This window comes from Cololabis saira, chromosome 17, assembly GCF_033807715.1.
Source record: "Cololabis saira isolate AMF1-May2022 chromosome 17, fColSai1.1, whole genome shotgun sequence".
NCBI classification, from domain to species: domain Eukaryota; kingdom Metazoa; phylum Chordata; class Actinopteri; order Beloniformes; family Belonidae; genus Cololabis; species Cololabis saira.
This window is the reverse complement of record NC_084603.1, coordinates 11,139,111-11,155,648: the sequence shown is the minus strand read 5'-3', so window position 1 is coordinate 11,155,648 and position 16,538 is coordinate 11,139,111. Positions and strand designations below refer to the sequence as shown.

At 41.0% G+C, this 16,538-nt stretch overlaps 2 protein-coding genes across 2 annotated transcripts; both read right to left on the bottom strand.

Annotated features, from left to right (window-relative positions):
* Positions 1–1,040: 1,040 nt before the first annotated feature.
* On the bottom strand, positions 1,041–8,571 carry LOC133463881 (hyaluronan-binding protein 2-like). The gene is made up of 13 exons (XM_061745636.1): positions 8,440–8,571; positions 8,068–8,164; positions 7,845–7,937; positions 7,606–7,713; positions 7,389–7,505; positions 7,188–7,298; positions 6,929–7,100; positions 5,230–5,327; positions 4,820–5,147; positions 4,594–4,736; positions 2,767–2,901; positions 2,482–2,627; positions 1,041–1,576 (listed from the first exon to the last, which is right to left on the bottom strand). The coding sequence occupies exons 1-13, from the start codon at positions 8,494–8,496 to the stop codon at positions 1,412–1,414; spliced, it is 1,770 nt and encodes a 589-aa protein (XP_061601620.1). The 5' UTR covers positions 8,497–8,571; the 3' UTR covers positions 1,041–1,411.
* Positions 8,572–12,986: 4,415 nt separating this feature from the next.
* LOC133464097 (probable E3 ubiquitin-protein ligase TRIML1) lies at positions 12,987–16,268 on the bottom strand. The gene is made up of 5 exons (XM_061746081.1): positions 16,149–16,268; positions 15,827–16,060; positions 15,688–15,734; positions 13,692–13,834; positions 12,987–13,600 (listed from the first exon to the last, which is right to left on the bottom strand). The coding sequence occupies exons 1-5, from the start codon at positions 16,266–16,268 to the stop codon at positions 12,987–12,989; spliced, it is 1,158 nt and encodes a 385-aa protein (XP_061602065.1).
* Positions 16,269–16,538: the final 270 nt, after the last annotated feature.

Sequence of the window (16,538 nt, the reverse complement as noted above, 5' to 3'; positions counted from 1 at the left end):
GAAAATCTACTTGAAACAGGTGAACATTTTGTTTTTCCAGTGATGACTCTTGTTTTAAGTGTAATGAGATTTTTTTACTAAAATGAGACATTTTAACTAGAAATAAGACAAATATTCTTGTTAAGATTTAGAGTTTTTGCAGTGATCCATTTTACTTATCCTGTGAAGGACAGAGTCATATTGATAAGTTCAGAAAACTGTTTTTTATTGTTGTGTTTTGATGTATTTGATGTAAGCCCAGTGGATATTTAAAGCTTACAGAAGGCTGCATTTAACTGCTGCTATGTCATTCCTGCAGTATTTCTGCAGGTGTTTTGGTCAGTGCTATTATTTGTAATATATTATATTATTTGTAACCAGCACAAATTATCTGTCCCCATATGATAAAATCCACCATCCCCCATGATTCTTTTTTACAACTCGAGCACTGACTAAACCTACCCCGGGATGGTCTGCCCCAGATGCCACGAAGCGCAGAAACGCTGAAACAGGATAAAGCTTCTGTTTTTTTCACAGTAAAGTTTAGTGCAAGTCGCTGCAGTACATACTGTAGCTCCTACATGACTCAGGTTTACATGTACACTACTTTTCTACCGAATCATCAATAAAACCTCCTACTGGCATCACCAGTTTCAAAAAGCGTCATTATTTCTACATTACCTTTACAGAGTCTTTAGAATCAGGTTCTACTTATATTCACACTTCAGCTCTGTGGCGAAGTCTCTCTATTTGGAGTTTAGTTGGCCACTTTCATGTTTCATTTGTTGTAGTGCAGTAAGGCAATGACCCGTGACTAAACCGCTGATTTGTTCTTTGCTCAACTGTCCACTTAGCTCAGCGCCCCGCGGAGGCCGCGCGTGCCTTCGGTCTCACATGTCAGTAGCCTTTATCGCCCTGAAGCAATCTACACACCAAGTGGGGTCAAATAACATGAAAAGTGAGACTCCTTCTCCAGAGAAGGGTTAGCCACTCTACATATTTGAATTAAACATCGGTTTAATTGTTACAAAGTGATTTGAAGATCCAAATTCACCACAAAATGAGAAAATGTTGCTTTATTTTTAAAAGTTTTTCTTCTTTTTTTTCAACAGCAGCTTTTAGTACTCTGAAGGTAAAAAGCAAGATCATGAAAACTAAGATTTCACATGTTGCTTACATTTATGTGGTAAAAATCAGCCGTTTGAGTTTAATGAGGGAATACTGCAAAAACAAGACAGCACAAACGGCAGAAACATTCTCAAGAGAGTTTACCAACCAGAAAGAAGAAACATTCATCAATGTTGTCTAAATACCCTAATCCTTATATTAGGAGCCAACATGGATGCAGTTAGACAGATGATGATGATGATGATCTGATTATTCCTAGAAGGGTTATTTTTCTTGTTGATGATCAGGAACAGTGACAGGGTGTTCAAGGAGATGCTTGCATTTTTGACCTGATCCAGCCCAGGAACTCAGTGACTCGTGTGTAGACTCCAGGCTTGTTCTTCTGCCCACACTGGTCTCCCCAGCTCACCAGACCATAAACAACGCGATTGGTGTCCTGCTTGCAAGTCAGTGGTCCACCAGAGTCCCCCTGAAAACAACATACAGAATGTTGTAAACTGCTTGCAGCGATTTTTACAGCAGCCGACGGGAGTACTCGAGTTGAGGGGGTATGAGGGGGGATGGCATCCCCCCCTGAAATAAAAACAGTCAAAATCATCCCCCCCTGAAATAAAAACGGTCCAAATCATCCCCCCAGTAAAACTGCCATCCCCCCTTTCCATCCCTTATGTCATTTCATCAATGAATGTGGTTTTACTGCTATTTCAACATTTAGAGTCATCACCAGAAAAATAACACCAGAAAAATAACTTATTTGACAATTTTCACCTGTTTCAAGTAAATTTTCACTTGAAATAAGTAGGAAAATCTGCCAGTGGGACAAGATTTATCTTCTTATTACAAGCAAAAAAATCTTGTTCCACTGGCAGATTTTTCTACTTATTTCAAGTGAAAATCTACTTGAAACAGGTGAAAATTGTTGTTTTTTCCAGTGATGACTTGTTTTAAGTGTAATGAGATTTTTTTTTACTAAAATAAGACATTTTAACTAGAAATAAGAAAAATATTCTTGTTAAGATTTTGAGTTTTTGCAGTGATCCATGTTACTTATCCTGTGAAGGACAGAGTCATATTGATAAGTTCAGAAAACAGTTTTTTATAGTTGTGTTTTGATGTATTTGATGTAAGCCCAGTGGATATTTAAAGCTTACAGAAGGCTGCATTTAACTGCTGCTATGTCATTCCTGCAGTATTTCTGCAGCTGTTTTGGTCAGTGCTATTATTTGTAATATATTATATTATTTGTAATCAGCACAAATTATCTGTCCCCATATGATTAAATCCACCACCCCCCCTGATTTTATTTTACAACTCGAGTACTGGCCGGCGGTGTATGAATGCGTTTGGACTGAGAGCAGTATTTCCATGACGGACCTGGCAGGAGTCCACCCCTCCCTGCAGGTGGCCAGCACAAAACATGCTATTATCCAGGACTTTGCCATAAACAGCAGGCTCAGTGCACTTGTCCTGGTTGATCAGCAGCACATTGGCCTCCAGCAAATGATTGGAACCGAAACTTGCTGGAAAGATGAGACACAAACAAAATATTACCGAATCTTAAATCAACTTAAGCAGTTGTTGGCAACCCTGACAAGTGTCCCGTAGAAACCCACAGATGTGCAATTGTGTAGCTGATCATGCAAAAGCAGCCTCACGTACATTCCTCAGTGACACCCCACCCAGAAATAGTACACGGCATCCCATCGGAGAGTTGCACATCTGGCAGACAGGCTGCCTTTACAAACTGGGTCTCGTTGGCACAAAATCCTTCGGTCCCCTTCAGCCTCAGCAAGCCTGTGAAAGGGCAGTTCATAACGATGTCACAAGATTAAAACAGAAAAAAAACGAAACTCATCAGCTACTCATTAATTTTCATTAATATTAGTTAACATAGCAGGACCTCACTCTCCCTAATTGGAGGCAATATCACAGTGCATCCTTAGTTTGATGTAAAACAAGAAATAAAGGCATGCAGAGGTGACGTGACTCAGAGTAAGGCCCTGTCCCAATACTATCACTACCCGTAGTTTTCAGCCCTACCCCTAAATTTTGCACCTTCCCGTGAGGGTAGTGGTGTCCCAATTCCTCTTTCCACCTAGGGGTAGTGAAGAAAACTAGTGTAGTGGCTATGAATCTATCCCTACGGATCGAGGGATTTCCGATGCTCACTATTTTGATGTAGGGACAGAAAAATTTCCCAGAATGCTTTTCGTCGTCATTTACGGACTGAATCCAAAAAAAAAAAACATGGCAGACATTTTTTAGTAAATAAAATCAATATTTTGAGTTAAAAATGCGTTTTGATTACATTTCTAGCGAGAAATATATATTTTACTTTCATAATATTCAGTCAGTGAATGTACTTAATCAGTCGTTTGCCCGTTTGCCGAAGATCAAACTTCTTAACAGGCGTTATTTGGATAAACTGAGCCCAGGTTGGGGATCTTAACGGTTACTTTTACACCTGAAAAAATATGAAAACTTAATAAAGTGGCATATGTGAGAATAATCAAAGATTTGAGGTTTGTCCTTATGAAACGATATGAAGAATCAGAATCAGAATTAGAAAACTGCCTGTTTATCCTCGTGACATTCTTTGACACACGCAGGAGGTTAAAACTGCTGACTTCCTCGTTGGTCAATTAACCATTGTTTTTAGGTGCATCAGTTTCAAGACCCCCATCACATGCTCTAAACAGATAACAGGGCAGCCACTTCCTTGGAGATACTCAGGGGGGTCGACTGACAGCCGTCTCATTGTCTTTAAGGGTTAGTTGACCATCTCATGACAACAAAACCCCCTTGACCATTTCTTAAAAGGATGTCTGTTGCTCTGCACACCAGAGATAACTGAAAAGTCATAAGTGTGACTTTTCAACCACATCATCTGATACCATGTTTGTTCTCCATCTGTTTCCTGTTTCTGTCCATTGTCCATTCAACTATTTACTATTGGGTGTCTTTTACCCCCAACGTCTGTTATCTATACATTGTTTACCAAATATGGTCAAGTTTCCTGTCAGTTTTACCAATAAATAGCTTCCTGCAAGAGGAGGGTCTTTGGGAAGCATTTGCTGTCAGGGGGTCTGCCTCTGTCAGTATGCTTTCCCCTCCTGCAGAAGCGCCTTGAAAATCATTCCACAAGTCTCTGTGTCTTTCCTAAGTTATTAATTTATGTTGTGATGATTTAGGAACCTAACAGCATATTAACAGCACTACAGCTGAAATTAAAACAGCTTTTAGCTCTCAGTTTCCTGATTTTAGTGGTGGTGCTGAAAGTAGGGGTAGGACGAGTATTGGGACAGGGCCCTGGGAAGATTTCAAGTGGCCTAAAATCTGTCCCTTCTTTTTTAGGGGTAGTGATAGTGAGGGAGGGCTAGTGGTAGAAAGTAGGGGGAGTATTGGGATTGGGCCTAAATCCAGCTCTTGTAAGTGACATCAGTGGCTATTGTGAATGTAACATGGCAGACGTTTGTGGAGTAATACCTATGTCGTTGTAAACAGCTGTAGGAGTCTCCCTGAAGTTCTCATGCCTAATAGCGTTTTCAACGTCAATGGTTTGAATTGAGGGGTCCGGTTTATTCAGCGACAGGCTTCCCAGGACAACCTGCATGTCCGTGTTTGGTTCACTGTTGATACAATGGTTAAGAACATTCATATCAGCGTATCTGAAGTGATCCACCATGAGCCAAAATTGTTACAGCAGGCTTACATGCAGTGTGCAGCTGTCAGGACCCAGCAGCTTGCTATGAGGACTCCTCCACAAATGTGTGTGTATGGCCGGTTGGAGTTCTTTGGCTTCTGTTGCAAAGACACCTGCCAAGGTATCGCTCCCTGAGCTACTTTCAGACCTCCAAAGATTCGGGTTATTTGCTTTTTGGGCTGAGCCTGGCCGCAGGTGAGAAACTGTGTCAGAGCCGGGTTGGCGGTGGAGATGACGGCGGGTCCGGTCGAAGGCTGCGGCGCCTGGGATGGCTTTGCGGTTACCGGTGCTCGAGTCGTGGACGGCTGCTGGACAGAAGGACTCGTCGGCACCTCACCTGGAAACAAAAACGTGAGAAGACAAAACAGCTGCTTTGTTGAACCCTGCAAGAGGAGGTTGTTTTTAGTTTTCAAGCTGACCTGTTGGTGTCGGACACGGATACACGTCACAGTAGTCCCATAGCAACCTGCGGCCTTTCCTGAAGAAACACCAGGGCTTCGGCTCGCTGTCTGGATTTCTGTGCGACAGATGAAATCAAGCTGAACCTCCACTTTGAAATGTTCTCCACGGTGTGAATGCAAACATACTGCTGACATTGGCCCAATCCCAATACTCCCCCTACTTTCTATCACTAAACCTAAAAAAGAAGGGACAGATTTTAGGGCACTTGAAATTTTCCCAGGGGCCTGTCCCAATACTCCCACTCACGCCCGCCGATAGGGGGGGACAAACGGGTCTGTTGTCCCGGGCCCAGGGTAGGGGGGGGGCCCAGAACTGAAAAAAAAAAAAAAAAAAAAAAAAATTTTATTATTTATTTATTTTTTTATTTTTTCTCAATAAATTATGGAATAATTTTTCAAAATGCTTCAAAATATGCCTATTTGTGGAAAAAAATATGTAGTATTTGAGTTACATAAAAGCTTGTTATTTGTTTTCTTCCTAATTGTCCTCAAGAACCCCCAACACAAAAATGGTTTGGCCGCTGATCAAAATTTGATGTTATCATTTAATTCAACCATTAGAATGGTCAAAATGTCCGGTCAGCACAAGTCCGGTGCTCAGAAAGGAAGAGAAGAAGAGAAGAAGTATTAATATTTTAAAAAGGGTGGTGACGGTGAAGCTGGAATTAATAAAGTCAGCGTAGAGCAAGGTAAGAAACAGTGCAGCCAACGTTTACCAACCTTGTGACTTAACCTAATATAACTGGCTAGCTCTAATGTTAACGTCCATTATCTTGTATAAAAACCTGAAGATCAGAGGGAGAGGAGAGGAAGAGGGAGAAGGAGAGATCCGGGCGCAGGGGGGCCCATCTTAGATTATTTTGTCCTGGGCCCAGGCAAGACTGTCAGCTGGCCTGCTCCCACTACTCCTACTTTCAGCACCACCCCTAAAATCAGGAAGCTGAGAGCCAAAAGCAGTTTTAATTTCAGCTGTAGTGCTGTTAATATGGCACTTTATTAAGTTTTCATATTTTTTCAGGCGTAAAAGTAACCGTTAAGATCCCCAACCTGGGCTCAGTTTATCCAAATAACGGCTGTTAAAAAAATTTGACCCGATGTTTTCGGCGATAAAAAGAGCCGCCGGCTCGGAGCAGCAGCAGAAGAAGCAGCCGGAGTACAGACGTGATCGCCAGGTCAACCTGCGCCGTCGTCCCGGGGGAGAAACCTGCAGCTCTGTTGAGAATTACAGCTGGCTGAAATAAATCATTTAGGAAGATAAATGTTGGTTTAATAGATGAAATCTAACAGTTGTAGCCAGGCCTGTTAAGAAATGTGTTCCGAAAATTTCGAGATTTCTGCCTGCCTGTTTCGGAGCTGATTTATGGGTCCGCGTTAAATCGTTGTTTTGTTGTTTTTTTTTTTTTTTATTCAGACCACAAATGACGACGAAAAGCATTCTGGGAAATTTTTCTGTCACTAGATCAGCTAGTGAGCATCGGAAATCCCTCGATCCGTAGGGACAGATTCATAGCCACTACACTACTTTTCTTCACTAGCCCTAGGTGAAAAGAGGAATTGGGACACCACTACCCTCACGGGAACGCACAAAATGTAGGGGTAGGGATGAAAACAAGGGGCAGTGATAGTATTGGGACAGGGCCATTCTCTGTCATGTCACCTGCAGAAGTTGTGGGGGCCAAGTCCGTCGCTGTCCTCAAAGGCATTGAAGGGGTCGGCACCATTTTCCAAGAGGAAGTGAGAATTCCAGTAGAGGCAGTCGTCGCCATCATCAGTCTCGCTTACATTGCCACGATAAAACTCTCCATCATCCACATAGCAGTCATTTGGCCCTAAGAAATGCACCATTTAGTATAAGAATGAAAGAGATTCATGAAATGGGCTGGAAGAAAAACAGTGATGCAGTTTGCACTATTTACCAACATGGCAGAAACGTCCTCTGAACCCTTCGGGGCACTGGCAATCAAAGTCATTCCCATCCTTGATGCACTGGCCGCCATTCATACATGGATTTGGCTCACACACTGAATCTTTGGAGGGAAAAGTTTATCTCAGGAACTGTGCAAAAAAAGCAGCCTTCTGTCTTATTTATTTATGGCAAAACTAAATATATTCCTTACAGCTTCTGCAGTCCGGTGGCTGGAAAGGATACTTGCATTTGCACTCATAGTACGGGGGGGTTGAAGTCAGCACACACTCACCACGTCCACATCTACCTCTCTTACAAATTTTTGGGGCTGTGTTAAAAACACGAAAGGCAGGTTTCATCGTTTTGCATTCTCCGTTAAAGGTTAGAAATCCATGAACGAGGTGAAGAGGAAGAGACTGTGTTCCAACCTCTCTGGCATTTCCTTCCTTTAAAAGGTTTGGGGCAGTCACATTTGAATCTTTTGCCTTTCTCCTTGCACACACCGTTGTTCAGGCAAGGATTTGGGTTGCATTTGCCTGAGAAATAACAAATGGATCATACTGTAATTGATCAATTAAAGCATCCCACGAAGAAGAGGAACAGAGAAATATGACATTGCACAGATTTGCATGGGCAGGATGGCACAGCGTTGTGTTAAACTGCTTACCGTCTGGCTCCTGAAGTTCATAAAGCCAGTCTGTGTTTGGTCCTTCTTCATCGTCGTCATCATCGGTTGTGTCAAGAATCTCAAAAAAGACGTCTGAAACAATTTTTGTTTTGTTTACATTTAAAAGCATTGGTTGCCTTACTCTCTTGGCGAATCAGCTTCAAACTTAGTTACATGTGATGTCATTTAAAAATAATAGCAATCAACAAAAAGAAGCTCAAACCTTCTATTATGTCTGCAAACTTTTGTCTCTTTGTCGCACGCATGCTGCGTTTACCCGAACGTTCCCCGTTGCCATTTTTGTGTTGGGGTTTGGGTGACTAGAAATGAAAAGGGGAAAAAAAATCCCTCCAGGTGACAACATTGCAAAAGTGACTAAATGAGCCAAGCATCATTTGCATCATTTGAAATCCCTTAACATTTTAAGTTACTATAAAACAAGTACAGAATTCACTTTTTGTTAAACAGAAACACAGTCTCCTGCATTTTATTCTCTGTAAATTGTTCTATCGACATTGCAGAATTGTAAATAGGAGATCATTGACATTGCTTATTGCTACCTTACTAATGCACAAGATGCACAACGAATACATACGGCAGGTATGAGGAGCACCGCTAAGAAGAAGCAGAAGGAGAGCAGCTTCAGGTTCATGACAGCAACAGGCCAGACGACATCCAGGAGAGTGAAATCTGGCTGAGGTATGCAGAGCCTTCACACTCTTGTAAACATTTGGGGAAATAGGCTAACCTTTGAGACATATGAAGTTTCTGGCATTCTCCCCTCTTGCTGAGTCAGTTTTATTGATTCAAATTCTAATTGCTTGTTATAGCAATACTAGATAATAGATAGAAAAATGCACACATTCATACTAAGACATACATAAGTGGTGCAAGATTGGTCATTGTCCACCCCAACTCTGAAATCTTTCTACATTAAAAAAAGCTTTTAAATGCACTGTAACAAAATGACCTAAATACACATTAATGCAACATGAAAGTTCAGAGAGCATATTTGTGAAGAGCACACTGTTTGTTTGGGGGTAGACTTTGGATCTACACACACCGGCTCCATCCAACTGTATGTATCATATGAGCAAATAACCAAAAAAAAAGTTCTGTTGCAATGAAAATGCACATTTTAAAAATGCTTCTTTCATTTTATTTGTCTTTCATTTCTGATGAAACAGTATGAATCCAATATAGTTCATGTTTTGAGTCCTCAACTTGCATTTCAGGCCTGCAACACATTAAAAAAAAAAAGAGTCAGTGCAAGTAAGGAGGCAAATAAACCAAATAATGCTACTTCAAACCAGTGACGTACATTTTAATGATTATTTGCTACAGAATCAGTAGCCATGAAAAGTCTCGGGGAACAAAGAAGGACAAAGGATATCCAGTTTGGCAGAAGAACGGAACAAAATACCCAAAACACTTCATTACTTGAGATCCTGACAGCCAGAGGGCAATGAAATGGCAATTTTCCAAAATGTTATAAGCTTCAACATCCCAAAATATTTTAGGATGTGATTCAGGCCTGAGACACAAACGAGAACGGACATTTATCGCCTGATTAAATTAACATTATGAAACATATCCAATATTTTGGCTTTTAGTGTCACTAAAATAAAAGTCAAAGTAAATAAAACTCCCTGTATGTTATTTTTCTTTCCATACTTACAACTTCTTATGATTTTGGGTTATAGAAACACCAGAACTTGTGTTTTATGAAGTGAAATCCAGGCCTGTGTAATTTTACCTGTGAGCAGTGGTTTCACTGGTTCTGAATATGTTTTCTGCCAACAGTTCTCATATTCCCGGCTCCAGTAGTTGGGTATTAGTCCACCACACTCTGCCTGCTGCCACACCCCCCTCACAATCACTGCCACCTGCATCACTACTTAATATCAACATCAGTGATCGGAAGCTTCGTTCAAGCAGTTACATTAACTAATTAAAGCTGCAAGCAGCGATGAACGGGCCCTCGCACTCATGGCCGACATCCCCCATAAGCATATCAGAAATGACACCACCACCTACTTCCTATGTCAAACCATTCAAAAGTTATAGCAGGAAATAGGGACAACCAATCAGAAGAAGGGGCGGGGCTAATTCAGGCCAATGAAGGTCAAGGACTCAATACAGAGTCCAATGACACCACTCATGACTCTCTATGTCAAACCATTCAAAAGTTATGGCAGAGAAAACTTTTCCGGGGGGCGCTGTTGAGCCATTTTGCCACGCCCATTAATACAAACCATGAAATATCAAATTTATCGCCAGGCCTGGCTTGCGTGCAAAATTTGGTGACTTTTGGGGAACTATCAAATATGGACCAATCAGACGAAGGAGGGGCACGCTTTTTGGCGTCTAGCGTCGCCACGGTAACGCTTTTGAAAGAGAAAAGTAATGCGCATAGTTGCAGGATGGAGACGCATATTTTGATGTATAACATATCTGGGTTCACGATACGGTTCGGGCCGTATTAACTGCCGAAGGAATGGCATAAATTGCGCCAAAATTATGCGATTAATTAGAAATGTTCAAAATGGCCGACTTCCTGTTCGGTTTTGGCCATGGCGCCAAGAGACTTTTCTTTAAGTTGCGACATGATACACGTGTGTACCGATTTTCGTGCATGTACGTCAAACCGTATTGTGGGGCTTGAGGCACAAAATTTTCTAGGGGGCGCTGTTGAGCCATTTTGCTACGCCCATTAATGCAAACCGTTAAATATCAAATTTTTCGCCAGGCATGGCTTACGTGCAAAATTTGGTGACTTTTGGGGCACGTTTAGGGGGGCAAAAAGGCCCTCCTTTCGTCAGAAGAAAGAAAGAATAAAGAAAAAATTCCTACAGATACAATAGGGCCTTCGCACTGTCAGTGCGAAGGCCCTAACTACCTCCTTTGGTCATAATTCATTTCAGTTCATTGCTAGTGATTGGATTCATCTGCAGCAAACAGTTCAACTTCACACATTCATCCCGTTTTCCTCCTTCAAAAATACACTTCCAACATTCATCTGTGATCATTGCACCTGTTTGTAACTCTTCCAGACCAGCACTACCACTTTTTTACTCATATTTGTTATGTGTTGTGTTTTTTATATATTGTGTATGATTGTTTGTTTCACTGTGATTGTATGTGTTTGACTCTTTGTGCTGCCTCTTGCCCAGGTCGTCATTGTAAATCAGAAAATGTTCTCAATTGACTTACCTGGTTAAATAAAGGTTAAATAAAATAAAAAATAAAAGTCCCCTTTCCCCTTAATCAATAAAGAACCTTCTGGGTTTCGTTTACGCATCTGGTTCTCCTGTCTCGTATTTGACATGAGCTTGATATCAGGAAGAGTAACGCCGCCTAAAAGGCCTGAAGGGCTTGAATGTTGTAAAATTCCCTCTCAAAACTTCATAAGGATTTCAAAGTCTAACCAACTGAAAACCTTCCATGGGAAAAATCGTAAATGTTTATTCTAAAGTTTATTCAAGATTCTACTGATTATGCTTGGAAACTGATGGATTCTTTTAGAGACGCATTAACATGATTAATGGCCAGGAATTTTACTGTATATGAAAGGTCATGTGAGTCAGTTAATCTTCTTTAAACACTCAAACTTTTACTGCTGTCCCTTTTCATACTTGCAAATGAAGAACATTAAAAAATGCTTTGTAGTTATTCCCCGACATTTCTTTTTATCTCTCAGTTTTATTGATGTCTCATCATAAAACAGCTGCAAGCGGGCGCAAGCCTGAGCCGTCAGAACAAGCTAACTGCGCTGAAATGATCCTTCTTATCGAGATAATAAAACTCCCCGTCAGCCACAGCTGCACAGTTTTCAGAAATGTTCAAATATTGACACAATCAGGGAGGTGCATCTATGTTCACATAGTTCTACAATTGTATAGTTTATTTTACTGTTAACGCACCACCTCTCTTACAGATTCTGGGTCAAAATTGACCCCATTTTAAATGAAAATGATTAATAAACATGTTTCTTTTTATCTACGCATTTATTTTTTTGTGGAATGAGCCTTTAAAGGAGCATGAGGCAGGATTGAGGCAGGATTTATGAAAAAAATTTGTATACGTTTTAAGTTTTCTAGTATTAATGTCAGATGAAGCGCTCCAAACCAAAAAGAATGAGCCCTCTAGTGTATCTCTCCGTTGCCTTGAACAGGCTGTGTTATGGGCAGAAATATGTGCCACTAGAAACTGAATTTGAATAATTTATATTTGAATTTGAATTGCTCAACTTGAATAATTGCATTAAAAAACTGAATCTGAATCACATAATTTGAATTTGTATTGTTTAATTTGAATCATTGCATTGAAAAACTGAAACTACATTCAGTTCTCACAATTCAAATTCAGTTCTTGCAATTCAAGATATTAGATATTTCGAAACCTATTGTGTTTTCTCCATTCTGTGTAAAAAGTGTAGATTTATATCTTGCCGTTTTGTAGAAAATTTTCAGCAGAAATATCTAGCTCCCATTGGTCGTTTATATCGTTGAAAGAAAGTAGAGGTTATAGTAAGCTACGTGAAAAGGAGTTCTTTGTATCTGCACTCGATTGCTCTTCCTCCGGAAGACCCGGATGTCTGGTACAGTAAAATTGAAATTGAATTGCAAGAACTGAATTCGAATTGTGAGAACTGAATGTAGATTCAGTTTTTCAATGCAATGATTCAAATTAAACAATATAAATTCAAATTATGTGATTCAGATTCAGTTTTTTAATGCAATTATTCAAGTTGAGCAATTCAAATTCAAATATAAATTATTGTATTTTAGTTTCTAGTGGCACATATTTCTGCCCATACTGTGTGCTGCAAAATGTTCTGCAATTGCGGGGCCGAATTTCCTGCGTTGTCCTGCGGATGTGACGTCAAATGACGCTGCATGCGCGTTCTCCCTGTTCTCCCGTGCCGGCTTTGCTGTTGGCTGCAGTACCCCCGAAGGCCGTCGTGGCGAAGGGTGGCGCTAGAGAGTCTCATTTCTTAAAAGGAGCCTCATGCTCCTTTAACTACCCGGTCATGTTCTTAATCAATCCCAGGGGAACAGATTCTGTCCCTGTATTCAAAGCTATCATTGCACTTATCAAAATGAATCTCTTGTGAATGCTGCCTCGTGAGAAATTAATGTCTCAGCTTGTGACTTCTGAGTCTCCTGGAAAGTGCTGCTGATCAGAACATTCACTGGTCGGAGGTGAAGCGTTGCATATGACGATAGGTTTTGCATTTTTGCCGTCGTGGTCGTGGCCAGGACACAGGGCCAGGTGGAGGCACTCGGAGAAAACTCCGGCACAGAAGGAAAACAGGGGCGTCATCTTGTCCGCCTCGAGAAACGTCACCAACCCCGCGGGGAAGCTGCACAGAACCCCGATCCGACAGAAACACTTGGTGAAAGGCAGCTGGTGGGGCACGCCTCCGTGCCAGGCCGTGTATTCCCCATCAAAGAACTCCACGCACCACGACTCAAGTCCTCTTCCCAGCCAGCAGTCCTCTGACGGGCCTTTCCGGGGGATGGACGGGTAGGTGACGCCAAGCTCCCAGTAGGTCTTCCCAGTCACATCCAGCTCCCAGTAATGGCGGCCGAAGCTGAAGCCTTGTAAACTGATGACATTGAGGGTGGTGTCGAAGCGACCGGGCAGATCAGGGAGTTGCTGCCAGGTGTCTGTGTAGCCCACACTGTCACCGTGGGGGGAGACGATCAGCTTCGGGTGGGCCGTCTCCGAGTCCAGGTGCACCTCGCTGGAATCTACAACAAATGTTTGAAATTTGTTACATGGAAATGGACGATAAATAAGTTATGTAGTGAAGTACACAGCAGAAATAAGCTGCAAACTGACAGCTTTTCAGGAGCTTCTTCATTAAAGGCGTCTGGGAGCAGATGAGCAGCAGCATGTTGTTGGAGAGGCTCAGGATCTGGTCAGCCTTAGCTTCATCCAGGCTCACATTACTCGGGTCTGATTGGTTTAGGAGATCCATCACTCTGGGAAAAGAACCAGAGATAATAAGAAATGTAAATAAAGCGGCCCCTAGCAAACCCGCTCTTCATCAAACTGAGAACATTCAAATTTAAGGATCTGGTCGACTTCAAAACTTTACAAATCATGCACAAAGCAAATCATCATCAGTTGCCACAAGACATCCAGAAGTTGTTTCAAATAAAAGAAAATAAACATAATCTCAGGGGAATATGCAATTTTAAAAAACAGCATGTACGAAACAAACATCAAAACCCATTGTGTATCAGTGAAGGGAGTTAATCTGTGGAACAACTGTAAAGATGAAAGGAAATCATGCAATTCACTAAGTAAGTTTAAACAAATCTTTAAAATCAATACTCTTTATGGATACAAAACGGAAATGGACACATGAACTGACAGCCAGTGACCAAAGTGCCTTGCTCAGCTGAACCACTTTTTCTTTTCTTTTATGCTTTTCTTTTAGAAGTTCTGTGAAATGAAGAAATTGTAAAAACAGAACATTAGAAGGGGTAGGACTAGAAAGGTTTTTTGAAACTTCATCCTACACCCTTTCAAACAGGAAATATTTATCTACATATAGATTTGTCTCTTTAATTTGCTTTGTTTTGCTTATGTTTTTTTTTGTTTTTTCGGTATATACATTTTATGTATTCTGATTATTTTTTTGTTTTTGTTTTAACCTGTTTGAATAAATAATTAAATGGAAAAAAAAAATGAAGAATGATGAAGCATGTGCAGTCTTTTGCAAAAGAACGCACATCCTCTTTTATTTTCAAGTCATTATGTATCGGGGCATTCAGAGGATAACCCTCTGGTCCGAAACAAGTCATTAGTCAATACAACCCAAGATGGACAACAACACATGACGAGCTGCAGCCTGGCAGAAGACGCTCTGCTTTACAAAGTTGCTTCAGCTCATTCAGCAGGCACTTGTTTATTCACAGGTTTCACCACAGCATTGGACTTAATTGTCATACTTGTTTATTTTTTTACTAATTACACCATCGCAGAATTTAACTTTAAAGTTTTAGTCTGAGATGTAGCTCTTTGGTTCTCTTTAACGCGGGGTTGGAACTCGCTGTGTCATCCAGCGCTGGGAAATAAATAATCTTTCAACTTTTGAATGATGGACCCCAAATTGTTTAGAAATGGCTTGTAGATCCCCCCAGAATGAGAGGTGGCTAAAATTGTTTCCTCTAAAATTAAAGCTGATGTCTTTCCTCCTTGGCATTGTGTTATAATATACCAGAATCCTGAAGACCAGCAAATTGCTAAAACTCCTGCTTTCAAAGACTATCCCATAGCAGCAGCTGGCAGCAACTTAGCTCTCTAATATTTATGCAGTAATGATATACTTAAGTTGTTCAACAGACTTTTTGTTGTTGTTTTCATTTTTAAAAAGTTTATGTTAAATAAATCAGAGTTTGCTGGAACATCTCACGCATCCTTAGATGTCCCGAGGTTGTATTTAATTGTAAGACGTTGTAAGGACCTGGTAATTTCTTTCTTCTTTTTTTTCATTTATAATGTCCTCCCTTAGAAAAATCCATGTAAAACAGAGAATGTGAGCTCTTTTTTCACATGACTGACTGTACAGGACTGATTAAGATTCCCAGAATATTCAAATTTTTTGAGATAGGATATTTAAGTTTCTTTTAAGCTGTAAACCTTGATCAGCAATATTAAAATAATAAAAGGCTTGCAATATTTCAGTTGATTTGTAATGAATCCAGAATGTATGACATTTTTGTTTTTGTAAGTGCATTACAGAAAATCCCAATATTCTAATTTTCTGAGACAGTCCTGTATGCATCTCATGCACAGTGCTAAACCTTATCATCATTATTATCCATACCTGTCCACCATCTCTGCATCTTCCTGCTCTGGGTTTGAAAAGAAAGACTAAAAAAAACAACAGATTATAAAGATCAAGTCAACTTTGAAAGCAGAGGATTTGGTCACATTACTTTGTAATCAGTGGGTTTTTCTACTACCATGGTGTCGGGCTCTGTGCTGATCTGGTCCAGGGCTAAAGTTAGCCTGGCCAAGTCCTGTTCTATGTCCTGGATTAAAGCGCAGCTCTTCTCCATGAGTCCGTCCAAGGCGGTGACGGCCGCCCGCTCCTCCACCTTCAGGTGGGACAAGGTGATCCTCAGATCCTCCTCCAACACGGTCTGGATCTCCTGATATTTCCGTATGATCCTCTCCCTTAACTCTGAGGACTTTTTCTGATTCAAACATGAACATGGCAGTCATACTGTGATCCCACAGACCACATCTATGTTGCATTAAAATACAAAGTCTGTGTGAACTTACTGTGATTTCTGACTGCCGCGCTGCCAGTTTCTTCAGTCTGTATTTCACTGCTTCCCTTTGCTTCTTTAGACACGTTTGGTTCTTTTCTAAAGCCTCCTGCAGGAAGGGGTCCACACACATTCAGAGCGGCTCAGGTCAGCACCAGAAAAGAGGACCTGAACTACCTTTTGTGATGAGGTTTGGCTGCAGAAGCAAAAGCAGCTGTTCATGAAAGCGTGACAGAGTGACAGACACTTTTGTAAGCGATAAAGGTCTCCCTGAAGCTGTGGTGGTTATTAGGTTTTTAGATGGGTTTTTTGGTCCCCAGGTGCTGGTTGTTGTGCTTTCTGTTTCAGGCTGGGCGGGTCAGTGGGAGTCTGTCAGCATCACACTCAGAGGTGTCAAAAGTAT

What these genes read in the sequence shown, in the direction of transcription:
- LOC133463881 (XM_061745636.1), bottom strand. Translation starts at nt 8,496, where the DNA reads ATGAACCTGAAGCTGCTCTCCTTCTGCTTCTTCTTAGCGGTGCTCCTC. An exon ending in GTTTGCAGACATAATAGAAG is followed by an intron (nt 7,938 to 8,067) that starts GTTTGAGCTTCT and finishes AAATTGTTTCAG; the next exon opens with ACGTCTTTTTTGAGATTCTT. An exon ending in GCCACCGGACTGCAGAAGCT is followed by an intron (nt 7,299 to 7,388) that starts GTAAGGAATATA and finishes TTCCCTCCAAAG; the next exon opens with ATTCAGTGTGTGAGCCAAAT.
- LOC133464097 (XM_061746081.1), bottom strand. Translation starts at nt 16,268, where the DNA reads ATGTGTGTGGACCCCTTCCTGCAGGAGGCTTTAGAAAAGAACCAAACG. An exon ending in CGCGGCAGTCAGAAATCACA is followed by an intron (nt 16,061 to 16,148) that starts GTAAGTTCACAC and finishes TGTTTGAATCAG; the next exon opens with AAAAAGTCCTCAGAGTTAAG. An exon ending in GCACAGAGCCCGACACCATG is followed by an intron (nt 15,735 to 15,826) that starts GTAGTAGAAAAA and finishes TGTTTTTTTTAG; the next exon opens with TCTTTCTTTTCAAACCCAGA.